At 40.6% G+C, this 27,086-nt stretch overlaps 2 protein-coding genes across 2 annotated transcripts in view; one reads left to right on the forward strand and one right to left on the reverse strand.

Annotated features, from left to right (window-relative positions):
• Nucleotides 1-26,362, forward strand: LOC121306112 (PRKCA-binding protein-like). The gene is made up of 10 exons (XM_041237826.1): nt 1-169; nt 2,544-2,624; nt 7,107-7,218; nt 9,286-9,414; nt 12,488-12,557; nt 14,861-14,950; nt 22,369-22,422; nt 22,798-22,860; nt 23,934-24,067; nt 26,195-26,362. Exons 1-10 carry the CDS (start codon nt 135-137, stop codon nt 26,345-26,347), a joined length of 921 nt encoding a protein of 306 aa, XP_041093760.1. The 5' UTR covers nt 1-134; the 3' UTR covers nt 26,348-26,362.
• The window catches only part of slc16a8 (solute carrier family 16 member 8), an 83,385-nt gene that overhangs the window by 45,345 nt on the left and 10,954 nt on the right, over nt 1-27,086 (reverse strand). The gene's annotated exons all lie outside the window — the stretch shown is intronic.

Genomic DNA, 27,086 nt, shown 5'->3' on the forward strand with positions numbered 1-27,086 from the left:
GCAGACCTGCCTGGCAGTCACGGTTGCGGGTACATTTATCCCTTGAGCATCACTTCCCAGCTCCATAGACCGGCCATTGGATTGTGGGATTAGGAGGAATGTGTTAGACGGCGTCTTCCGGCGTGTCCCAGGAAATGACGAGCCAATCCAAACAGAGCCGACCTGCCAGGTGAGTGAGGATGTGAGGGCGATGCAAAATAAACAAATAAATGCGAATTTCAAACAAACAGTAGAGGTTATTAAGAAAAAAATATACAGATTTTATGAAATAAAACGCATCTAATACTCCGGTGTCTACCGCAAACGTGTCAGTGAGTTACACGAAAGAGAAAACGCTGAGAAAGGTGAAATGAAACGAGTTAAATAAATAAATAACGATGTCTTCACTGAGACATGAGCAGTTGCAGGTAAATAGACACGTGTCACATGTTTTGGTTAATATCCAAGGCTTGTGGCTGTGCTGCAGAAATCTCTCGCTGAAAGTGCTGAAATAGTAAAGCGTGTGTTAAATGTGATGCTAAACACTCACACTCACACGCACACGCACACGCACACGTATACGTATGTAAACAGGAGATAAACAAACAACGAATGATCAGACTGCACAGCTTGCTTGTGTAGCGATGTTGCGCCTCAGCGGTGACGGGGTTCTGTGTAGTTCGAGTGCGTTGTGACAGGTTATCTTGTGTGTCCAGCCACAGTGTGTGTGTGTGTGTGTGTTGCTTCAGTTATAGAGACGGGTATCCAGTTGCAGTGCCCTGTGCCTGTACGTTTTGCAGTGTATGAGTTGCTGTAAACCTTTTGCACTAAAATGCACGTCCTTCTTTTATTATATTCCTGTTTAGCCTGTTCGAAGTCATAGGCAGACCAGCTACTGTAGCTTTAGGGACACGCACCTTCTCCTGCCTTGTTTGGCCCCCATGGAAATGTTATTTAACCAGGATGTAACCCTCTTTCGAAAGGGATCCAGACACATGTTAAAATCATATTGTTTTTAATTAGTATAATTAGTATACAAAAGTAAATAATTAAATGCATGTAACTATAATCACAGCTTCAACTTACAGTTTACAAACAATACATTCAATTGCAACTCAACAGTATTGGCCACTGATAAAGCTAGTTGTTCGAATACTGTTTTAATAAAGCAAAGAGATCAAGAAGAAAGATGCCTGATGTGCTGAGGCTTGCTTGTCCGTGTTTATTTTCATGTTGGGGTTTAAAGGTAGACACTACATTATACCTAAACCAGCACAATCTATAGGGTAGAGTTCTTTAGGTTACCAAACGAAACACCACTGTGGTTATTTAGAACATAAGAAAAGTTAGAGAACGAGGCCATTCGGCCCATCGAGGCGCGTTCCTTGTTAAACTCGGCTGCCTCTTGTGCCCTCTTATTCTCCCTGTGCCAAATCTGAAATTGTGTCTTGTGCTGACTTTATCTACACCTGAGTTTTTTTTAGTTAACTAAAATATATGTTAATATAAATAAAACATATTCATAATAGCAACTGTAACTTCAACTAAAAATACTGTCAAATGACAACCAAATAATACCAAACATTTTTTTGAAGACATTATTTAGATATTTGACAAGTTGGGGCATAAAACTGGTCATTCACTTCCAGTCCAGTGTCTTGCAACCCGTATAACCCGTAGAGGGATCTCGCGCTCTGAACAGCAGCACAATTCTGTGGTCATTCGTGCGGTAAAAGAAAGTTGCACGCAGGCAGTGGGGTACGTGTGAAAGCGTTTTTTTTAACCGTTATGTGATGGTAGAATGCCGTGTGTAGCTGAAAATCTAGTCGCTGCACCAGCATCTCAAGCCTATGTGGAGAGAAAATTCTCTATCTGTGGAGACTTGGCAAAAGAAAACGTAACAGAACCAGCGTCACACTGGGGAGTTAAATAAATTACTCAAGTTAATCAAACATGCAAACCTTTTTTTTTTTTTTTAAAGTAGCCTCTATTTAACTATTTCTGTAAGCACGTTTTTTAGTTCTAAGCGGCTGTTCTATTTATTAACTAATATAAACTAAATGTAAATATAACTAACTGTAGTTGTAACTAAAATAACTACAAAACGTATCCATTTATGATTTTGAAGACTTCAAACAAGTCCCCAGTTTTTTTTTTCTTTTTTTTTTTTTAGGCTGAAGAGATTTCATTATTTTAACCTCTCCTCATGACATTAAGTCCTGGGATCAGCCTAGACTTTTTGTAGTGATGTGACCAAAATTACAACTTCTAGGTGGGGTCTAACTAGGGCATTGATCTTAGTATAACCTCTCTACACTTGTAATACAGTATTGAAAAAAAAAAAAAAAATCATAATTCAAAGGACATCGAACGAAAAATGTAGGCTACTTCAATTGTGTTTCAATAATATAGTTCTGTATTGTAGTTTTATTGTGTCTGCAGCATTCACTGGTGGGATTCCATGTGCCCCCTGCCCTGGAGAGATCACCCTTTCTCTTCAGAATGATTTGCTCTCCATTGCAAATCTGTGAAGGTGTCTCAGTCATTTTCTCTCTTTTTTGCAGAAGGAAGGTTTTTGTACACCGGGACGGGGAGAACCGCAAGATGTTTACCGATATGGATTATGAACTAGAGGAAGATAAGCTGTAAGTAACAGGTGCTACAGTGATGTTAAAAATGTAGAACTAAAGAAAAGCATTGTAATAATGGCACAGAATTGGGTGTAGGGTTAGCCAATTTACTTTTTTTAGTCATAGAAAAGTGTTCTAAAAATTCAGTTACCATCTTGCCTCTGAAAGTAGCCTCTATTTTACAAAAAAAAAAAAATTCCTACTATTCAATATGATGATCTTTACCCATGATTTACAAAAGGAGTGCAACATTGTAACTAGTGATGGGGGGGGGGTGACTGTATATTGTACTTCAATTGGGAATCTGCAGATATTTGAAAGACAGATAGCACTATAGATGAAAAGTTGCAGCTGCTTCCTGCTCTCTGCTCTCTCATCACTTGAGGATAAATACCGCTCCCACAGTATGATAGAGACTTTCAAAAGAAAGAGTCAAAATGAAGACGAAAGAGCATTCTGAACAAGTCAGGATGTGATTTATAGAGAAGCACAAATCCTGTGGAAGGGTACAAAACCATTTCAAAGGCATTGAACATCCCTCGGAGCTCAATGCATCGTACAGAAGTATAAAAAAATATGAAACTACCACCACACTGCCTAGATCAGGCCGCCCCTCTAAATTTAGTTGCGACAGGAAGGGCACTTCTTAGGGAAGCTACTGGAGGCCAACTGTGATGCTGAATGAGTTACAGAAGTCAGTGGCTGCGATGGACGATGGTGTTCATGTAGGAACAATCTCAAAGGCATTCCACAAAAAGGACTGTTATGGGAGAGTGGCAAGGAAGAAGCCCTGGCTGAAACCATATCCTTGCCCGCAAAGAGTTCGCAAAACGTCACACAGAAGACACTGCAGTTATGTGGCAGAACGTCTTGTGGTCTGATGGGACTAAAGTGGAACCTTTTGGCCTGAACACTAAGTGTGGCGCAAATCAAACACTGCACAGCAGCCAGGTAACACCATCCCCACTGTAAAGCATGGCGGCGGTAGCATCATGTTGTGGGACTGGCAGTATTGTCAGGATTGATGGGAGGATGAATGGCGCACAATACAGAGAAATCCTGGATAAAAACCTGCGCCCCTCTGCCAAAAAACTCAAACTGCGGAAGAAGTTTGTCTTTCAACAGGACAATGATCCAAAGCACACTGCCAGAGCAACACTGGAGTGGCTTAAAATGAAGAAAATAGATGTCCTTGAGTGTCCCAGTCCTGACCTTAATTCCATCAAAAATATGTGGCAAGACCTCAAAATTGCTGTCCATCACCGTTCCCCAACTAACTTGACACAGCTTGAGCAATTTTGCGAGGAATGGGCAAATATTGCTCCATCACGGTGTACAAAGTTAATAGAGACTTTATCCGAAAAGACTACTGGCTGTAAAAGCTGCCAGAGGTGGTTCAACCAAGTATTGACCCAGGGGGGTGAATACTTAAAAAATGATGATATTTCTGTTTTTTAATTTTTATTGTTTATTATTTTCTTTCTTTTTGGGGGGGGGGGGGGGGGGGGGGGGGGGGACTGTGTGAAGAAGAATGTGACGCACAAATAAAAATTCCCAATCTAATGCATCAAAATCCCAGGCTGTGAGACTCTTAAATGTGAGAAAAGGGATGGGGGCTGAATACTTTTTCAAGGCACTGTATAAGCAAAATCTTGAATCGGTATAGTTGCCAGCTTTGTTGCAACATAATATACAGTTATTTTCATTTCAGAGGCATAATTATAAAGCGCACGCTTTTATTAAGACAAAATAATTGACATCACTGCAGAGGTGGCATCCCATGCTACACACTGGGATGTTGACTGTGTGTGTGTGTAATTTTGTGTTATTTGTATTCGTGGTCCAGGGTGTACTGTACCAGGGCCCAGAAATAATTTACACGGTACACAAAACTGAATCACACTGACATCGCATAAAATACTCAATGGTAAACCAAGTGACATACTATAGCAATAAAAAGTACAAATAAATCTATTTGAAATATAAACTTAAACCAGAGGGAAAACTCCCTCACAAATCCATTAAACTTTCTTTTCTTACACATTATAACGAACAAGTAGTTTAATAATAATGATGATGATGATGATGATAATGTGGTGTTAATTTTAGAAGGAATATAACTATAAATGTGCTTTTACCTGCTCAATCCTGAAAGAGCAGAAGAATTCTTTGGGCTCCTGTTGCATCAAAGTCCCGCAACACTTTCTTACTGTTGAAGGCCACCTCGTGGTGAATGTTCATCGGTGCCAGTCCGGTTAGTCACGTCTCTGACGTGGTGCTGCGCTGGTAAGTTTTCAGTCACCTCAAACGGCTGAAGGAGCGCTCGGCTGAAGTAGTGGACACGGGCATGGTAAGCAGTACTTTTAAGATGTTGGAGATGTTAGGGTACAGTATCTCAGTGTCCCTGTATCTCACTCCACATAGCTTGGGTCAGCATTGGGAACTTGTTGGGTAGGAGATGTTGGGCTTTAAGTTGAGGCAAAAAACTGCACACTCGATCATTCAACTGTGTGGTTAGATGAGCCAAAAAAAACGTAAGCCATAGGTTCACGCGCCAGTATTACTGTGGCACTAAAGCTGGGACATTCGATCTCTGGGTTTGAAGTCTAGCTATACGAGGCATTGAGACAATTATTTCAACTTTTGCAGCCAGTGCACAGGCACCTTCCCACAGGTTGTTATAGGTGCTGTCTACTCTTTTGTCCCCAAACAGTGAAACTAAATTGCTGGCTTTCACATGACCTGTTGTGAAGAGCATTGAGTGGAGTGAGATACTGCAGTAGCCCTTGACACACAGTAATATAGACCAGAAATTCAAATGACTCCATTGCACTGGCTATGGGTACAGCGGTGCCACTACACTTGCGTCTGCGTCTGTTTTTAAGTGATCAATGGTGGCAAACAAGTTTTCATAGTTCACGATGACAGTGGAAAGGCAGCATCTTGCTGAGACCAGCGGGTGTCAGAAAACTTCTGTAGACGCTGCTTAGTGTCACTTTTATCGGAAAACCAGTGCATTCTTTTTGGGAGATGCATTCACAAAAGCCACAACCTCTTTCGCTCGGTATTGTAAGAAAGCTTTGAAGTTGCTGCTCTCATTGGCGTGACCCCTGATTGAAATGTTTTCTGACCATAATTAAATCTACAATTGCTCTCAGAACTGACTTACTACATTCTGCATGTTCCTGATGGGCTTTGTTAAAGATGTAATTATGGACTGTTGCTTCTTGTCACAAAAACATACAAATTCAGCAGCACGTATTTGAGCACTCCAGATGCTTTTTTGTTGTAAGGTGTTTTCTTTGCGTTGCTGCAGTCTACAAGAGGCCGAGATCGTAGTACTATATTACCAGATGAAAATATGATACAGGCAACACAAAACACACCATCCTTTGCTTCACTATATCGCAATGCTGGATACAAGGCCTCGTCAAAGAATTTATCTGGGACTCGCAGTTACTTTCCAAAAATACAGCGGACTTGTGCTGCCCATCCCTTTTTTGGCTGAAATCGGTTTCGAAAAGCACTTAATTTTGTTGAGTCTGATTTTGTTTTAAGTACATCTGCACTCACAAGGCGAATATCTTGCACATCTTCAGTCTCAGATATTGTAGTACTTCCTTTAAATGCCGGTCCTGCCAACATCTTTTCAGCACTGAAAACCTCATTTCTGTACGTCCCTGAAACAGACGGTTCGGGTCTTTTACTTGTGTTATTATTTTGATTCGATTCATCCTTCCTCTAATTATTAGAAGAAAGCCCTGTTTTGACCTTTTTTGAAGGCTTCAAATAAACTTATTTGCTTCCGTTTGCTCATAACTGTCGTACAGTTGAAAAGCTTAAAATGTTGTAACATGCGCAGCAAAAGGAAAGGAGCACTGTCAGCCATGGACCATGCCAAATTAAATACCGGTAATAAGTAACTGTCTCTATAGATTCTAATCGTTCACTCTTCTCTGTCGATCAGCTCTTTCTGTCTCCACAAAACCCCTATATATCCTCTCAACTCCACCCCTGACAGCATTCAACAATCCCGGGCAGACATTAGCTGAACTCCGCCCCCTAAGTAAATCATGCGGCTGAGTGCCTGTCCAGGATTGGTGGACCCAGACAGATTGACGGCTGTGTATTCGCTCCTCCCTTCTCTAGCCCTGCGAAACATTCAGAACGTAAACAAACAAACAACGCACAGACAAGTCCTGCTGCGGGCGCCCATGGAAAGAGTCTTGCAAACAATGTCGCACATGTTGGTTTCCTCAAAGTACTTTTAATAAATTAAACAAAAGCAGCATCAAATAAACATACTCCCAAGTGTCCTACAGTAAAGAGACCAGGAGGCAGCAGGTTATCTACAGTGTTAAAGAAGTAATAAAGCTAATAAGAAACTGTGTTTTAAAGCACCAGTCAACACTCCTTTAACAACTGAGACTGACAAGCTCACTGTATGCATGTTTCTGAGCTGGGGGCTTCACTGCGGTTTTCTTGTTGCTTTGTCAGCGGGATCCCCACAGTTCCTGGGACCGTCACCCTCAAGAAGGACGCTCAGAATCTGATTGGGATCAGCATTGGAGGAGGAGCTCAGTACTGTCCCTGTCTCTACATTGTCCAGGTAAGGAGGGTCCCATCATCGTCCATCAGGTGAAGTGCTGTCCCTCCTGCATTTGAAATGCTTCACTTCCAGGACAGGGGTCTCCATAGTTAAACTTCAAATGGAAGCTGTGTGATTTTTCAAATACGAGTGGGAATTATAAATAGGGCTGTGTTTTTTTTTTTTTTTTTTTTTTTTCACTATAAAAAATTGCTTATTTTACAGTCTAAAAAGGTATTTCTATTTCACTATTTAAACATACTGTTGTCACACTGAAAATTGATAATTTTCTCTACAGTTGTTATACAACAAATGTTCCTAAATATTTAAATGCAAATCTGAAAAGCAGTAAATTGTAGTCTGTTATGTACACCATTGTCTCTGGCAGAGTGTGTGCATTCACGTTAATGTTGGAGGGCTCCTTGTCCTAGGTTTACGACTGGTTCCAAAGATTTCGAGCACAGTACACCCTCGCTGTAACGAGCCTGTTGGGGTTCAAGCCTTTTGTTCGTTATGTCGAGGGGCTCGTTATAGTGAAAGGACAATCAAAATGAACTATAAACTGTTGGAGTAAGCTCATGAGATGATATTGTGAATACGAGTAGAATTGCATGTACATGTTCGTTTCATGTATGCAGTATTCTGCCTTTGCTTTATGCAGTTCGTTAAAGAATTAAAACTCAAAAACCCTGCATTACTCCTTTTTTCAAACGATCAATATAGTTTCCAGCTTTGTTGCTTGTTAAGAGTGGACTTCATCCCGTGAGTATGGACCGGGGTATTGACAATGTGTTTGTGTTGTAACAACTATCCTTAATGCTAAAAGAGTGATTTCAGAGCCAAACTCGTTATTTATTACACTAACAAATGATCAAAGACAATCTGCTAATTGCTAACTAGCAATTAACAGCTCGCTGTGAACCACGACCTACGCTGCTAAGACTAATTAATTTTACGACATACCTTTTAAACCTGGAATAATTCTGGTCGCTCTTCTTTGCACTCTTTCTAGAGCAGCAGTATCCTTTTTTTTATGAGGTGACCAGAACTGAACACAATATTCTGGATGAGGTCTTACTAATGCATTGTAAAGTTTTAACATTACTTCCCTTCATTTAAATTCAACACTTTTCACAATATATCCGAGCATTGCGTTGGCCTTTTTTATAGCTTCCCTACATTGTCTGGATGAAGACCGTCAACATAAACTCTTAGGTCTTTTTCATAGATTCTTTCTATTGTATTTATAATGCACATTTGTATTGCCTGCATGCAGTACCTTACACTTTTCTATATTAAATGTGATTTGCCATGTGTCTGCCCAGTTCTGAATGCTGCCTAGTTCATTTTGAATAACTTTTGCTTCTGCAACAGTGTTTGCCACTCCTAGTTTTGTGTCATCTGCAAATTTAACAAGTTTGCTTACTGTATCAGAATCTAAGTCATTGATGTAGATTAGGAATAGCAGAGGACCTAATACTGATCCCTGTGTTACTCCATTCTGAGGTTTTTCCTCTAATCAGTACTTTCTGTTTTCTACATGTTAACCACTCCCTAATCCCTGTACATGTGTTTCCTTGAATCCCAACTGCATTCAGTTTGAGAATTAATCTTTTATGCGGGACTTTGTCAAAAGCTTTCTGGAAATCTAAATAAACCATGTCATATGTTTTGTAATTATCCATTTTCTGCATCCTCAAAAAAAAAAAAAAAAATCAAGCAGGTTAGTTAGACACGATCTCCCTTTCCTAAAACCGTGGATACTGTTACCATAATAAGTGATGCATTGCACCCTGAATCATGAAGAACACTCCTATTTTATTTCTCATAATCAGCTTTTTAGGAGTCTTTCCAGAAGATCGTTTTGCTGAAAAGAGTCTTTTTAGATTTTTGCTGGAATGGTTAGTAAGCCTGTCAAGCCTGCAGAAGCAGCAATGGAGAATCCTGCAGAACACCGGTGTTACAATATTAACCAGATAAGATATTAAACACGAGGAGAAGAGCCTCTGCTATAAAGCACAGCTTGAGCGCTGACCTGGGTGTTGTGGGGGGCTGCTGGTCCTCAAGAAGGCGCATTTTCTCCTGCAGGTGTTTGACAACACACCGGCTGCGCTAGACGGCACTCTGGCTGCAGGTGATGAGATCACCGGGGTCAACGGCAAACCGGTCAAGGGCAAGACCAAGGTGGAGGTGGCCAAGATGATCCAGGCTGTGAAGGTGAGTTTGTGGGGAATTTAAACCATTTCAACTAATTGACAAATAAAATGAACTAACTGGTTGCTAATTTGTTTGTTATGAGAATGGAAGGTTGCTAGCTCTTTGTCTGCTTTGTACCCCGATGAAGTTGAAACGCATTGTTGCAGGGTTTCCTTTGTTTTATTTTGGTATTGTTTTAACCCAACGCCACAGTTACCTTATGTGATGTAGCGGCAGTTCTTGTTTGTTGTGAATTTGAACAATGGGCCCAGTTTTGTACTGTACTGTAAGGAGATGACTTACTTCATTTTAAGTAAGGCTGCAAATCTACATTTAATAAGTAGACTTCATATCCCAAAAAACATTTACTGTTTAAACTTCAAGACATCCAAACTATTAAACACTTGTTAATGCCACATTTAGAAATAAAGTAATAAACTAAATGAGAAACGTTTCGACTCAAATCTCTTTCAATGTTTCTTTTAGTATTTCTAAACTTCAAGACACAATTTCAATGAGAAACTAGACAGGCTTTAGTTTTTATAATTGTCAACATTTTTTCTTCACAGGCAGTATACTGTAAGTAAACTTACCAAAGTGTGACAATAAATGCAGGATCCCCATAAAACAGTACATTTCAGATGACATGTTCAGGATTCTTCGTTTGCTACTGTTTAAAGTATTTACAATATTAGTCATATTAAACCTGTTTCATACTTTTCTTTTTACTTTTAAACTGCATTAATTTTCTTACTGTATGTCCCTTTTATGAGGTATTTCATTTAATTCAAGAGGCATTTTCACTGCATAAGACCATTAATAATTATAGAGAGAGAGAGAGAGAGAGAGAGAGAGAGAGAGAGAAAACTACAAAGCGGTGTGTAATTCAATATGTTAACCTAACATTATTCAGTAGGTTTCATTCCACTTTGTGAAGCAAAAAGTTAATTCTCTAGGGTGATGAGCTGTAGATGTCCTGAGGTTATTACAGTACAAGTATTTCCTAGATTGTAGATCAGAGTTAGGCTCCACCAACACACCCCTCCCAATACAAATTATACTACAAATACAAAATGACTTACCTGTCCTTGTATCTGTTCTGTGTGGGTTCTTCAAAAGTTAAATGTGACTTCTAAATGAATGTTCAGCTACTTTCTCCAGCCCCAGTTCCACAGATAGGGCAGCTCAGTCTATTACAGTAATAAATAGAATTTCACAATCTGGGGCAGCTGAAAGTGGAGGATGAGCCTGGGAACACAAGGGGCTCCTAAAAGAGGAGTGCTCCTCCTGTGTGATATTTAAGGTAGTTGTGCTCAAGCCCCAGGCTCAGTGTGGTTTTAAGCTTGATTTTATGAAAGGATTGCAGAAACCGATTGCTCAGCATGAGAGCATGACATTGGAACCCTGCCATTGTACAGCATGCTTACAGTAACGTTTTGCTGAAATTCAAAGCCTGGTTGTTTAAGAAGGAAAAAGATTCACTCGTGAATATCAATCTTTATTTAATATAGCGCCTTCACAATAAATTGTCACAGGGCGCTTCACAACAGAACAAAACAGCAATTGTTTGGTGAGCACAAAAAACAATCAACAATAAATGTAAAAATACAAATCTATACAGGTAAAATGCAGCATAATACAAGGTAATAACATTTAAAATATGAACGACAGTTTATAAAAATGTCTTCAATCGGGTTTTAAAAAACGCTGCAGTTGGTTCCTCCCTTGCAGAAACTGGCAGTTGATTCCATAGTTCAGGAGCCCTCAAGCCAAATGCTCTACCTCCCCTGTGTTCTTTTTAAAAATCTCAGGGACAGTAAGCAGTCCTGCGTCCTGGGATCGCAGTGGTCCTATAGGTGTGTATGGGATTAAAATATAATTTAAATATGAGGGAGCTAAACCACTTAATGCTTTGTATGTAATAAACATAACTTTAAAACCAACCCTGAACTTTACAGGGAGCCAGTGTAGTGCTGCCAGTACCAGGGTAATGTGATCATATCTCGTACTTCTTGTTAAGACCTGGCAGCAGCGTTCTGTGCAAGCTGCAGTCGAGAGAACATTGATCTGGGAATACCAGAGAACAGAGCATTGCAGTAATCTAGTCTGGATGTTTTAAAAGCATGCACCAACCTCTCTGCATATCAGCCAGACAGGTAGTGAGGATATTTACAGTTGAGGTGTCACTTGGTTTAAGGGATAAATATAATTGAGTGTCATCTGTGTAGCAAAATTGATGTCATGTCTCCGGATAACGTCATCCAAAGGCAGCATGTAGAGGGAGAACAACATTGGCCCAAGAACGGAGCCTTGTGGAACACCACATTTAACTTCTGATAAAGCAGAGCAATCTTCATCAGTTTTACAATATTGAAACCTATCTGAAAGATTTAAACCCTCTCAAGATGCTACCTGACAGTCCGACAAGAATATAAGTAATGTGTTTTCCTCAGGGTTTTATTAAAAATGAAAATGAGAATTTTCTGCAGTGTATAGCCCGTCGCTTTTGACCTATATTGGTTGTGCTTCACATGATCAGAAAAGATCGCTGATTGTATTGTGGAGCAGGTATTAGTGTCATCCATTCTTAGTGCCACACTTCTGTACCGTCCCGGCTGCACTTTGCAGCCCCACACACTGTGTTACCACAGGGGTTCACATCTCTTTATTGCCAGGTCCCTGTATTTAATACAATATGTAACACATACAGATATACAAAGGCGTACGTGCACTTTAACACCTGTGAAATGTTCCTTCATTTAAAATTGGTAAAACAAAGGTTATTTTAAGGTCCTATGTGCCCTAAAAAGTGTCTGGAGGACTCGGTGTCAGATCATGCGATTTGACAAACCGCTCATGCTTTTCATCTGAGAAAACCAGCAGCAGTACTGGAGTAGTTTACAGTCTGTGCTTGACAGTGAGTGTGTGAATTGCAGCACACAGCTGATCTTAATGTGATGTCATTTCTATTGGATGCAAGTGCATTTCAGATGTCTGTACCTGTGTCGGGCTGATTACATTTTATTACATCGTATCGTACAGTGTTGTGTTCGTAATCTCCCTGTTTTTTTTTTTTCTTTCTTTTCTCTATTAGGAAGGGGAAGTTAACATCCATTACAACAAACTCCAGGCTGATCCGAAGCAAGGGAAGTGTCTGGACATAGGTATGCAGTGTCCAAGTTTTCAATGGCTCTCAGTCTCTCCCAGTAGCAGTTCCTGTCTAGTTGTGCGGCTTTAGCAGTATGAAACAGCTGAGCCGTAGCAGTTATTTCACACCACACTCACTAACCACTGAAACTCGAGCCGTTTGAACCCTCCGAGAGGTTGAGCTGAACTATCTGAACTCTGTTGGGAAAAGCCACAGCTGAAAGCACTGTAGCACTGAGGAATCACCAGGGCTTCAAGAAAGCTGAGAATTTTTTTTTAGCCAAATGTTGCAGGGATATTTGACAATATTTTGGCAAAATTGCCAGGGGTGGGGGGTATAGCATTAGGGGCAAATCAGTAAAATAAAGAAAAAATACTTGCACATATCAAACCTATTTTACCATCATTTTTTAAAATTTGCTTTAGTGCCGCTGTCTTGTGTTCAGAATGAGTTTTTACGTGCTCTTCAAATGTGTGCTTGTGAACATAGTAAAAATAAAATTTAGCAAAAATTGTAAAAATAAATACTGTCCCCTGACTTCACAAAGTTTGTCAGGATACAGTTTAACTTGTTCCGAGGCAGAGATAACAACCCAGATTAAAACTGTACACATGGGCGTGCATTTCCTGAAAATGCAATCACGTTTAAAGTAGAACAAATTAATAATTTGCATAGTCCAATGTTCACTTGACACTTTCTCCAGGGTTACTGTAGCCTTGACTTCTCTGACTGCTTTGTCCAAAGCGACTTACAGAGGCTTGGGAGTGAACTATGAATTGTAACTGCTGCTGCAGAGTCACTTCCAATAGGACCCTCACTCTCGTGCGAAGGACAGAGCACAAGGAGGTTAAGTGACTTGCTCAGGGTCACACTGTCTTGATCTTCAATGTGGAAATGTCTAATATGAGATGCAGTACTGTTACTTTCATCATCAAAAAAAGGGCGTTTCTCATATGCCCAATGCACTACAGAGATAGCACGGACATAACAAAGGAGGTAGCTCCTTCAGCATCCAGCACTCAAAGAATGTCACGGACATTTGCAGAGCTTTTTGAGATAGTAAGAAAATATGTCTATAAAGAGGTATGTGAAAAATACAGCGAACAAGGGGTTGGGCTTGGCTGTAGATACAGTACTGAGTGTCCTTTTGCGATATTTTAAACAGCGCATGTGAAAATAAATTGGACCAGATGTGCCTGACAAGTGCTGAATAAATGGACTGCAAAGAGTTAAAAATGTTTTTTTGTGATAATGTCTTGCTAGTGCTGTGTGAGCAAGCTGTGAAGTGTAATGTATTTGTATCTTTGCGGAGTAAAACAGGTTTAAAAGGCATTGAATCGCAAAAGGACACCCAGTACTGTATCTACAGCCAAGCCCCACCCCTTGTTCGCTGTGTTTTTCACATATCTCTTTATAGACGTGCATACTGATAAATCCTCTCCTGATCACTCGTTTTATCACCAAACTCCTCAATAATGTGATCCAAGTCATTATTTTATTGCTATAACATCTTAAAAAGCTCTGCAAATGTCCGTGATATTCTTTGAGTGCTGGATGCAGAAGCAGCTCTCTCCTTTGTTATGTCCGTGTTATCTCTGTAATGCATGGGGCTATGAGATACGCCCTTTTTTTCGGTTTCATTCAGCACCTATCGGTCTCACTCCGCCATTGAAAGGTTTTCTCTGATTTTTCCGGAGAAAAAGCGACTAGAGACCCTTGCTTTACTTCTTTTTAATGATGTCGGACCTGGTCCGACATAGGACTGCAAAGGGTTAACATGGTGGGGATATATTTACATGGTTTAATATAGCTTTATTCTAAAATGTGAGAATTGCTGGGGGTGTTGTTTTCTGTGGATTGTGTAATTAAATTGCATTCTTGATTTTCTATTGGCCCTGGGAGTCACCCCTTGATTTGCATCAACCTATGGGGGTTCCTTAATACTGCTCTAAATACATGTGTGTCTTATCCGATTCCTGTTGTTTGATCAAGTCACCCCCTTTGCATCATTTTTTTATCATGACATTTTATGACTTTTTTTAACTCATGCACACACAAGTTATTATGCTTTGTTTCGTTTCCTGACAAACTGTGCACGCAAACAAAACATTCTCTTAGATCCTCTGACATGGGTTTGTTATGTGTGCCCCTAGACTGAGGAATGCTTTGCCGCCCTTCTGAAACAGTATGCATTTTTACTTAGTTAATGTAGTAATTGTATTGCTTTGATACAGAAGGTCCAATGAAAGATCTGTATAAATGCAATGTTGTTGCTGCTGTGGCGGCTGCCTGTGTCTGACTCTCACTTCTGTTTCTCAGTTCTTAAGAAGGTGAAGCACCGCCTGGTGGAGAATATGAGCGCAGGAACCGCAGATGCTCTGGGGTTGAGCAGAGCCATCCTGTGCAACGGTAAGACTCCAGGTTGCCTGCTGTGTCACTATCGCTGTTGGTGTGGAGGCCTTAGATCGGACCACCCTTAAACTGTGCAGCTCTTTGTGCTAGCCTTGTTCTGAATGGTTTGCTTGAACCCAGACACTAAACTAGTTATTTATTAAGTTTTACCTGTTAAACCTGGAGTGGAATGGCTCTCTGATTGTGCTGTAATATGATTCATGCTTTGTGTTTGTGTTAATGAAGCAGCATAGATTTACCCCACTCTGATTCCCATGCTTGCTTATCATGTATCTTGAGACCCTGTGAGTGAAGTGGTACCCTGAATGCAAATTAATCAATTTGATACTATATACCAGAATCAAGGTACTGCAAATATATTAAATGGTTGCTTTCCACAAGTTTTTACGAAGGAGGATATGGACAATATGCCTCACATGTCAACCTGTTCCTATCCAATTTTAAATAATTTTACCATAACAGAGGCAGAGTTAAAGGGACTACAAGCTCTTAAAATAAATAAATCACCTGGGCTGGGTGAGATCCTTCCAATAGTACTCAAATGAAAGAAGGTATTTACAAACTGCTAACCAAGGTCATGCAACAGTCTCTTGAGACAGGGTTTGTACCGACAGACTGGAGAATTGCAAACGTAATAACGATCCACAAAAAGGGAGACAAAACCGAACCAGGTAACTGCAGACCAATAAGCCTGACCTCCTATTGTATGTAAACTTATGGAAACTGTAATAAGATCCAGAATGAAATTACCTATATGGTAACAGTATCCTGGAGACAGTCAGCATGGTTTTACGAAAAGAAGATAGTGTCTAACTAACCTGCTTGATTTTTTTGAGGATGCAACATCGACAAAGGATAATTTAAAATCATATAACATGGTTTATTTAGATTTCCAGAAAGCTTTTGACAAAGTCTAACATCAAATATTAATTCTCAAACTATACGCAGTTGGTTTTCAAGGAAATGCATGCACATGGATTAGAGGGTTAACATGTAGAAAACAGACAGTACTGATTAGAGGAGAAACCTAAAAATGGAGCGAGGTAACCAGTGGAGTAACACAGGCATCAGTATTAGGTCCTCTGCTATTCCTAATTTACATTAATTATTTAGATTCTGGTATAGTAAGCAAACTTGTTAAATTTGCAGATGACGCAAAAATAGGAGGAGTGGCAAACACTGTTGCAGCAGCAAAGGTCATTCAAAATGATCTAGACAGCATTCAGAACTGGGCAGACACATGGCAAATGACATTTAATAGAGAAAAGTGTAAGGTACTGCACACAGGCAATAAAATGTGCCTTATAAATGCCATATGGGAGACTCTGAAATTGAAGAAGGAACCTATGAAAATGATCTAGTTGAACTCCATGCTGATTTGAACTCTGCTCTCGCCAAGATAAGCACCAACTAAGACGTAGCTTTGCAGTAAACTAATGTGATCCATCTGCATCTCCATCCATTTGCGTTGTTTTTCATCTGATGATGTAGATATCCTTCTGTCTGTTGTTGGTTGCATGAAGTGTAATGCTGGCTCCAGGGATCGGCTCATTTTGCCTCCCCAGTGCATCAGCACACACAACGGCTGCAGTGCTGGCTCCGGAGTTCAACCCAGTGCAGTCTCCCCAGCGCTTACCCTACTTGGCTCAATCAGACAACCGTCTGGATTGAGCCAAGTAGGGTACATCTCTGGGGTCTTCAAGTGGGCACCTTCCATCCTTGGTGTTTCGTTGACTAGCCCACGACACCTCAAGAGGGCTCAACAGTGATTCTGGTGTCCCAGCATCACTCCCCACCATCTCCCACTCAGCTCAGCCCAGCTTACTTACCTGTACATCAGAGTTGCTTTCTTTCTATTGTGCTTGAGGTCCCCATCAATAATCTTTCTGTCTCAACCACAGCCAGTGGCTGCTCCTTTCTGCTGCTTCAGATAAGTTCTTCAATGTGCGATGCAACTCTTGGCCACTGAACCCGACGTCTCTGAGAAACCAGGTTGTAGAATGTGCCACAAATCCTTGACAACCCACCTCCACTGGGTAAAGTCGGACTCAGCAGCTAGTGTGGCATACCGAAGTTTCTTCCTCTCATACGCCTCATCCACAGCATCTTCCCGTGGCTCTGTTAACTCTACCGGATGAATAAGGCGTGCTGATCCAGACCACAAGACAATGTCTGGTCGAAGGTTAGTGGTAGCAGACTCAGGTGGAAATATTAGCCGTTGACCAACATCTGCCAGCATCTTCCAGTCTCTAGCAGCTTCCAATTGTCCTGAGCGAGGCTTGGTTTTAACACCTTTTCTTGGTGATTGCTCTCCGATCTTGCCAGCCGATCTTGTGTTGTTCCACATTCTCCCATCTCATCCATTCTCCCTGCTTGGCCTGGGAAATGGCCTTTACACACCTGATCCTTTCCTCCTGCTTTTGCACCTCATTGACTACCAGTTTCCTCCGTTGAGCCGGGGTTGCCTTGTGCCATGTAGGAGGAGCTGAACTGAGACCAAAACCTCCTTTTCCATGCTGAACTTGCCCCATAATATCTCCGATTCGAAGGGCAGCCTTAGCATCTTCCACAGCTTTCTTTGCCATCCATTTTCTTCCAGTTTTTAACACAGGTGCTGCCTTCCTTACGCATTTGTCACGTGAATCTACTAATGTCATTTCCAGTTGGACTTTGGCGCACTTAAACTCCTTGGTTAGAGCAGAGATTGGTAGCTGCAGTAGTCCTTTACCATAAAGTCCCACTCTGCTGAGGCAAACACATGTAGATGGATTAGGGAATAGTTAACATGTAGAAAACAGAAAGTACTGATTAGAGGAGAAAACTCAGAATGGATTGGGGTAACCAGTGGAGTACCACAGGGATCAGTATTAGGTCCTCTGCTATTCCTAATGTACATTAATTATTTAGATTATGGTATAGTAAGCAAACTTGTTAAATTTGCAGACAACACAAAAGTAGGAGGAGTGGCAAACACTGTTGCAGCAAAAGGTCATTCAAAATGATCTAGACAAGATCCAGAACTGGGCAGACACATGGCAAATGACATTTAATAGAGAAAAGTCTAAGGTACTGCATGCAGGAAATAAAAATGTGCATTATAAATATCATATGGGAGATAGTGAAATTGGAGAAGGAATCTATGAAAAAGACCTAGGAGTTTTTGTTGACTCAGAAATGTCTTCATCTCGACAATGTGGGGAAGCGATAAAAAAAAGGCAAAACAAGATGCTCAGATACATTGTGAAAAGTGTTGAATGAGTAGTAATGTTAAAACTGTACAATGCAATAGTAAGACCCCATCTTGACTATTGTGTTCAGTTCTGGTCACCTCTCTACAAAAAGGATATTGCTGCTCTAGAAAGAGTGCAAAGAGGAGCGACCAGAATTATTCCAGGTTTAAAAGGCATCTCATATGCAGACAGGCTAAAAGAATTGAATCTGTTCAGTCTTGAACAAAGAAGAATACGCAGCAACCTAATTCAAGCATTCAAAATTCTAAAAGGTACTGACAATGTCGACCCAAGGGACTTTTCGACCTGAAAAAAGAAACAAGGACCAGGGGTCACAAATGGAGATTAGACAAAGGGGCATTCAGAAAAGAAAATAGGAGGCCCTTTTTTTACACAGAGAATCGTGAGGATCTGGAATCAACTCCCCAGTAATGTTGTTGAAGCTGACACCCTGGGATCCTTCAAGAAGCTGCTTGATGAGATTCTGGGATCAATAAGCTACTAACAACCAAACGAGCAAGATGGGCCGAATGGCCTCCTCTCGTTTGTAAACTTTCTTATGTTCTTAACTGTTGTCAAGGAAACCTTGTACACAGTCAGTGACCACAGCAGTCTTGGCAGTAGACCAAACTGAAAGCACCAGAGTTTGTTTGCCTGATAAAGCGCTGCTGTCTATGCTCTTCAACTCTTCCACTGCTTGTATTCTAACTTCTCCCACATGAACTGTGTCCTTTAGATCCCCGTCATACCATCTCCCTAGACTTTTCACTGGCTTCTTGGACACTGTTGGTATTGTAGAACCTTTTATCTACTACTTTACCTTTTAATAATAGAGATGCTCCTTGATTTAGTAGGCTTGAATTGCATTTGTGCCCATTCAGTGTTATTGGTTAATTTGCCATGTAGTGCTGAATTCTGAAGTTGAAAAACTAAATTGCAAATCTCCAAAGTAGGCTTTCACTAAATTTGCTATTTTCATCGGTACTCTGAAAAAATCAAATGCTGCTCAAAGAAGTTCATGTGGCACTGAACCATATGCATTAGCCAAATCCAGGAATGTCACATGGAGCTCCTTCCTCTCCTTTTTTGCTGATTGAATTTGTTGCCAGATTACGCTGATGTGTTCTAAGCATCCTGGGAAACCTGGAATGCCTGCTTTTTGTACTGAATTGTCAATGAAGCAGTTCTTTAATAGGTAGGTTGACAATCTCTGAGTAATAATGCTGAAGAAAATCTTGCTGCCTTGCGCCTTCGTTTTAATAGGGAAATAGGACGAAACTGTCCGATGCTTGTAAAATCCTTTTTTTTTTGGTATAAAAGTACATATGGATATATAGTGAAAAGTGTTGAATTTAAATGAAGGGAAGTAATGTTAAAACTTTACAACGCATTAGTAAGACCTCATCCAGAATATTGTGTTTTTGACTTTGCCCAGCAAATATGAGTGTTTCCAAAGATTCCTAAATACTGCTTTTTTAATTCTTTGCATCCAAAGACATTTAAAAGTTTTAAGAATTAAGCCTGCTGTTTGGTTTTCTGTCTCAGCAACTTGTTAGTCCCAGACTGTTGTGTAAAATTACATATTAAATAAACAGGAGAAAAAAAGAAATGTGTTGACCAGATTATTTTGCCATTTATTGCAATTGTGGTACCATTCAGTGAGTGAAAATTGTAGGGGGTACTTTAGCTGAAACCTCCCAATAGGAGGGGCACGGTTTCAAAAGAAGATTGAAAACCCCTGATCTGTGAGGATGGTGGGATACTATATCATTCGATTTGATCAATACCATCCATTAAAGATCATATTGCCAGTCACAAACATATAAAGAACAAGAACGCGGCAACAGTGGCAAAGCACTGCATTCTTCTGTGCTGAAAAACTAAAGACCTAAGGCACTTTCCCGAAAGAAAGGGCTTTCCCAAAGTAAGTAGCCAAATTAATTGCGTATTTAATTAGTTTATTTCTTTCCACGCTACCTGCTTTTTAATAAAGCTATAAATAGCAATGTTAAACCTTGGCCGTTTCTTAATTAAATTGTATTATCTGACAGTAAAGAAACAAGCTGTTTTTCTAGCTATGCATTCCTTAAAGGAAATGTATGTCTTCTCTGTGTAAAGGATGCAGTCACTACACTACACACTGTTTGTTTCAGAAAGACATTCTGTCTGGAGACACGCCTCTTGTTAAATTTAGCAAATAACAAGAATGCAGAATTAGCAAAGAAACAATTGGAAGGATTAATTGTGCATTTCCATTAAAAGGGGCGCTGTTTAAATTAGTCATGTGATACACAGCACTGAACCTGTGCAGAGCAATGAGGCAGTCAACACACCTTTATTGATTTTTCATATTTTACCCTGGTTATTGTAATGCTAGTAAATGCTAGGAGGACTGTACATAGGATCACTCTCACATGACATTGCTGGACTGTACATAGGATCACTCTCACATGACATAGCTGGACTGTACATAGGATCACTCTCACATGACATTGCTGGACTGTACATAGGATCACTCTCACATGACATTGCTCGACTGTACATAGGATCACTCTCACATGACATTGCTCGACTGTACATAGGATCACTCTCACATGACATCACATGCTGGACTGTACATAGGATCACTCTCACATGACATTGCTGGACTGTACATAGGATCACTCTCACATGACATACATAGGATCACTCTCATTGCTGGATGCTGGACTGTACATAGGATCACTCTCACATGACATTGCTCGACTGTACATAGGATCACTCTCACATGACATTGCTGGACTGTACATAGGATCACTCTCACATGACATTGCTGGACTGTACATAGGTACTCTCATAGGACATAGCACTCTCATAGGATCACTCTCACATGACATTGCTGGACTGTACATAGGATCACTCTCACATGACATTGCTGGACTGTACATAGGATCACTCTCACATGACATAGCTGGACTGTACATAGGATCACTCTCACATGACATTGCTGGACTGTACATAGGATCACTCTCACATGACATTGCTGGACTGTACATAGGATCACTCTCACATGACATAGCTGGACTGTACATAGGATCACTCTCACATGACATAGCTGGACTGTACATAGGATCACTCTCACATGACATTGCTCGACTGTACATAGGATCACTCTCACATGACATAGCTGGACTGTACATAGGATCACTCTCACATGACATTGCTGGACTGTACATAGGATCACTCTCACATGACATAGCTGGACTGTACATAGGATCACTCTCACATGACATTGCTGGACTGTACATAGGATCACTCTCACATGACATTGCTGGACTGTACATAGGATCACTCTCACATGACATTGCTGGACTGTACATAGGATCACTCTCACATGACATTGCTGGACTGTTACTAAGTGGTTTAATCATTTGTACTGTTGTTGTTGTGCCAGCAATAAGCTAAACAGGTCTTTTCAAAACCCCTTCATTTGTATACTGAACTACAAGTGTTAATGGAAGAGTGTAAAATGTATTCTCACAGCAGTGCTGAGCATTTGGTTTTCTGAACTGTTGCAATGTAATTCTTAGGTTTTCCTGCTTCTTTTAATGCCAGCAGTGAGCCATGTGATGTCTAGAAACATTATGACAGGTTGAAGTGTCTTCAGGTGGTTTATTTACTATTACAGCAATAAGCACCTTGTTAAAAATCTAGGCTTTAATAAAAAAGTGGTAATATTAGACTTATTTTAACTATCAGCATTATATTTATGTTCAAATGCCATGATTTAGTTAATAATACATTGATAAAAAGTGGTGAAAAAACAGAATTTGCTATTCCCAAGAATGGAAAATCAGTAGCCCTAGATATGGACACAAACTGGACATAACTCAACAATCAATTGTGAAAAGGACCTTCCCAATCCTCACTGGGCAACACTAGAAGAATATCCAGCACAATGGTTTAATGTCTTCATTCTGACTTTTATTATGGCCCAGAATGGGGGACACTGTTTTTGTGTTGAAATTTTGCATTAACATTTATTACAAGAAGTTGTTCCAGATTTCTAAGTGGTGGCACTGGTGACCGGTTTCACACGTGCGATACTCATATCCTTGCTGTCGTCAATGACCGTCACTGACACAGTATCCACAGAGCATTCTCCCAGAATGAAAAGAATGACTGAACACTCTTGTCTAATTGCAGACGGGCTGGTGAAGAGACTGGAAGAGCTGGAGAGAACTGCAGAGCTGTACAAAGGTAGGCAGGAGTTCACTTTTGTATTAGAATTGCAGCACACTTTATACATGAGAACTACTCTGCACAGGGTAGCATGGGACGATTGCTGAGTAGGGTGGGGAACTGCATTGCATGTGTTTTTTTTTTTTTTTTTAATTCAATTGTATAATGTAGTTTCATTGTGAGGAAGGAATAGCCCCATCTGCAATAATTCAAACTGGAAACAATGCAATGCCAAACTATGTGTGTATGCATGGTGTTAATGAAAAATGCTTTAAGTTTTTTTTTTTTTATGCATTGTTTGTACTGTGTTTTTCTAAACTGAGATTTGCTCCATGAGTGAGTATTTATTCATGATGTAGTACATGTATTTATCTACGTGTTTGTGTTGCACAGGGCTTATGGAGCACACCAAGAGACTGCTGAGGGCTTTCTTTGAACTGTCCCAGACACACCGAGGTAGGATTCATCAGTCCTCTTGGATCTAGTGAGGTTTTATTATTGGTTACAGTACGGGTCTCTGGCTAGAGAACAACCGTCGGGAAAGGAGCCAAGTGTTCTCTAAGGTTAGCCACCAGACGCCAATATGAGCCAATCAATGAATAAATATATATTACTTGATGTGACGCACATGCATCAGCATAGGAAATGAACTGAATAAGTAAAAGAAAAGCAATAGGGCAATGTATGTTAAACTATAATAATACAAGTAACTGACAAACAATGTTAATAAACTAACTGTCAAACTAAATTAACACAGCGCCCCTACACATGTTAAATGCAGCAACTCTGGATTATGAATATATTTACAGGAACAATATTCAAGACATAAACATTATTTAATAGAATGGTGAAGCTACTCGCCAGAATGGGAAACACCAAATTGCTCGGCGACTTGTGTCTGTTTTCAGATTTTTTTTTTTTTTCTTTCCAAGAGCTCAAACAATTTCCAACTTTTTGTAGCAAGAGAAACCGTGGCGCGTTTTGCCATTTGCTCCCATTTTTTAGCGCTGATGTGCACTCCAGGAAATGAGAATACAAATTGAGTCAATGATATGACGATGGTTCTGGAAAGATTTAATAAACCAATCGGTGTGCCTCAACACTCTCGTGATGACAAGGCACTATCAGGTTACAAAACTGTATCAGTTGTGAATGAATCGCTATTGTTTCCATGAAGGTGTTATTTTAAGCAACGTTCCTGTTCCTTCAGCCAGAGCATTTACAGTGGAAAAAATCTGTTTCATCACAAGAGTGTTCCCTTAGGCGAAGTGTTCTCTTAGGAGGTGTTGCTGTACATGGAGACGACTGTATCCTGTGCAATTACCCACTTTGCCTCCTGTCATATTTCTTTTTTTCTTCTGAAGTAAAACACTCCAGCTCAAAACAAGCATGTTGTTCCTGGTACTTGTGAGTTTCGTTTGTTTTCACAGTGTCCTCTCTTGTTTTTCTGGCAGTTTGATCGCGTTAATAACTGAGTGTTTTGAAGTTATTAATGAAATGTACTGCTGACCTCTTGTCTCTCTGCCCAGCGTTTGGAGACGTGTTCTCTGTGATTGGAGTCCGGGAGCCCCAGGCTGCTGCCAGCGAAGCCTTCGTGAAGTTTGCAGAGGCGCATCGCAACATTGAGAAGTTCGGGATACGACTGCTCAAGACACTCAAGCCTGTGAGTAAAGAGACAGGGAGGCATCTGTATGTACGAGTCTGTGAGTAAAGAGACAGTGATACAGTGCACCTGTATGTACGAGTCTGTGAGTAAAGAGACAGTGATACAGTGCACCTGTATGTACGAGTCTGTGAGTAAAGAGACAGTGATACAGTGCACCTGTATGTACGAGTCTGTGAGTAAAGAGACAGTGATACAGTGCACCTGTATGTACGAGTCTGTGAGTAAAGAGACAGTGATACAGTGCACCTGTATGTACGAGTCAGTGAGTAAAGAGACAATGATACAGTGCACCTGTATGTATGAGTCTGAGTAAAGAGACAATGATACAGTGCACCTGTATGTACGAGTCTGTGAGTAAAGAGACAGTGATACAGTGCACCTGTATGTACGAGTCTGTGAGTAAAGAGACAGTGATACAGTGCACCTGTATGTACGAGTCTGTGAGTAAAGAGACAGTGATACAGTGCACCTGTATGTACGAGTCTGTGAGTAAAGAGACAATGATACAGTGCACCTGTATGTACGAGTCTGTGAGTAAAGAGACAGTGATACAGTGCACCTGTATGTACGAGTCTGTGAGTAAAGAGACAGTGATACAGTGCACCTGTATGTACGAGTCTGTGAGTAAAGAGACAGTGATACAGTGCACCTGTATGTACGAGTCTGTGAGTAAAGAGACAGTGATACAGTGCACCTGTATGTACGAGTCTGTGAGTAAAGAGACAGTGATACAGTGCACCTGTATGTACGAGTCTGTGAGTAAAGAGACAGTGATACAGTGCACCTGTATGTATGAGTCTGAGTAAAGAGACAATGATACAGTGCACCTGTATGTACGAGTCTGTGAGTAAAGAGACAGTGATACAGTGCACCTGTATGTACGAGTCTGTGAGTAAAGAGACAGTGATACAGTGCACCTGTATGTACGAGTCTGTGAGTAAAGAGACAGTGATACAGTGGGTATGCAGTCTTGAACAAAGAAGACTACGTGGCGACCTAATTCAAGCATTCAAAATTCTAAAAGGTATTGACAGTGTCGACGCAAGGGACTTTTTCAGCCTGAAAAAAGAAACAAGGACCAGGGGTCACAAATGGAGTTTAGAAAAAGGGGCATTCAGAACAGAAAATAGGAGACACTTTTTTACACAGAGAATTGTGAGGGTCTGGAATCAACTCCCCAGTAATGTTGTTGAAGCTGACACCCTGGGATCCTTCAAGAAGCTGCTTGATGAGATTTTGGGATCAATAAGCTACTAACAACCAAACGAGCAAGATGGGCCGAATGGCCTCCTCTCGTTTGTAAACTTTCTTATGTTCTTATGAGTTAGTGAGTAAACTGTCCTGCATATACTGTTCTGTTTAGTGCTTGGACAAATCACAATGTTTACATGACCTGGATAAAAAAAAAAAAAAAAATAATAAAAAAAAAAAAAAAAAAAAAAAAAAAAAAAAAAAACCATCTGTACATAGTTGCTAACCCTATAGGCTGCAGTGGGAGTTTCTGATATATTATGGTGGCAAGCAGGGCACATTCAGTCAGGTACAGTGATGGTTTGTACATTATTCATAATTTCGCCTCACACTGTGCAGTTGCCCATTGTATTGGATCTAGACCCCTTTGATATTTTGTATGCAGGACACTCCTGGTGCTGTACTTCAGACCATTGATCAATGATCCGGATTGCTGTTTGGGCTGCTCTCTCGGAAACCTCTCTTGTTTTGGTTGTTGCAATACTGTGCTTCTGTGCTGCTCCTCAGTGGCACTTCAGAAACTGGCTACTTATTGGGCAGCTATGGGTGGCTTTATGATTTTGTGCCTTGCTGTAAGTTATGGTTGTAATGTTTGTTTGTTCTTTATTTCTTTATATATAGCAGTGGCGTGGGGTATGTGCTACTTAGACATTTTTACAAACAAAGTAAATCAGTATTCACTTTAAACAATAACCTAGCATATAAAATACAGGAAGGACAGGAAGACCTCGACAGACATACAACTAAAATGAGAGACAATGGGGGGAAGGAAGGCATTCTGAGCTGGTCCACACGGGACAGAAATGCTTCAGTGTTTTCCAGCAGACTCCCTGAATGCATTGTGTGTAACGCTGTGTTCTCTTCTCCTATCAGATGCTGCATGACCTGAATACCTACTTAAACAAGGCGATCCCAGACACCAAACTCACCATCCGCAAATACCTGGATGTGAAATTTGAATACCTGGTAAGAAACGCCAACCCTGAATCCAGCTGCCAGGGTAATTGTAGCATGACTGCGGGATAAGTTGCACATTAGCAGACAGGAATGCTGGATAGGAACACGTGTGGTGTGGTGTGACTGTCACGGGCAAAGTGCTGCTAATGTGACAGAGCCCTTCATGAGAAGAATCCTGACAGGACTAAGTCCTCTGTGGTTGAGTTCAGAATACCATGTGTCGAGCCAATAGCAGAGTTCAGATAGTTCTCTAATAATAGTGTTCTTAATTGACTTGTATGTAATTGAACGCTGCTGGTGGTGGGAGAAACACACAGAAGGAAAAAGTAAATAAAATAAATATAATAACTTCAATAATTATATATATATATAATATATATGTCATGCACAGCCAGCAGCAGCTTGAATGGGAGGTGGCCTAATAGGGACTATGGTAACCCAACTTCCAACTGTGATAAGGAAGAGAGGGTCAAATTATCAAAGTAAGTTAAGTGTGGTTGCCAAGCTCAATAAAACTTCAGTGGATCTGCAGAGTGTTTTATTTTTTCTAATTTGAGAAATTGCATAGTGTCCCTGATCCTGTGAACAAATGTGGGTGGGGCAACTTGCTTCGAATTCAGAAGTGTGTAAGGCGTCCCGCCAGGAGAGCGGCAAAGGCCAGGCAATTGGACTGAATTTTGGACAATGGGACATCATCACCAAAGAGACCAATGAGTGGCGTAGGATTCATTTTAAGGTGTGTAATCAGAGAGAAAGTCTCACATACAGAAGAGCAGAAGGGAATCGCCCTGGGACATGTCCAGTATAA

The sequence above is a fragment of the Polyodon spathula genome, chromosome 46 (genome assembly GCF_017654505.1).
Source record: "Polyodon spathula isolate WHYD16114869_AA chromosome 46, ASM1765450v1, whole genome shotgun sequence".
Lineage (NCBI taxonomy): Eukaryota > Metazoa > Chordata > Actinopteri > Acipenseriformes > Polyodontidae > Polyodon > Polyodon spathula.

What these genes read in the sequence shown, in the direction of transcription:
- LOC121306112 (XM_041237826.1), top strand. Translation starts at nt 135, where the DNA reads ATGACGAGCCAATCCAAACAGAGCCGACCTGCCAG. An exon ending in AAACAGAGCCGACCTGCCAG is followed by an intron (nt 170 to 2,543) that starts GTGAGTGAGGAT and finishes TCTTTTTTGCAG; the next exon opens with AAGGAAGGTTTTTGTACACC. An exon ending in GAACTAGAGGAAGATAAGCT is followed by an intron (nt 2,625 to 7,106) that starts GTAAGTAACAGG and finishes TTGCTTTGTCAG; the next exon opens with CGGGATCCCCACAGTTCCTG.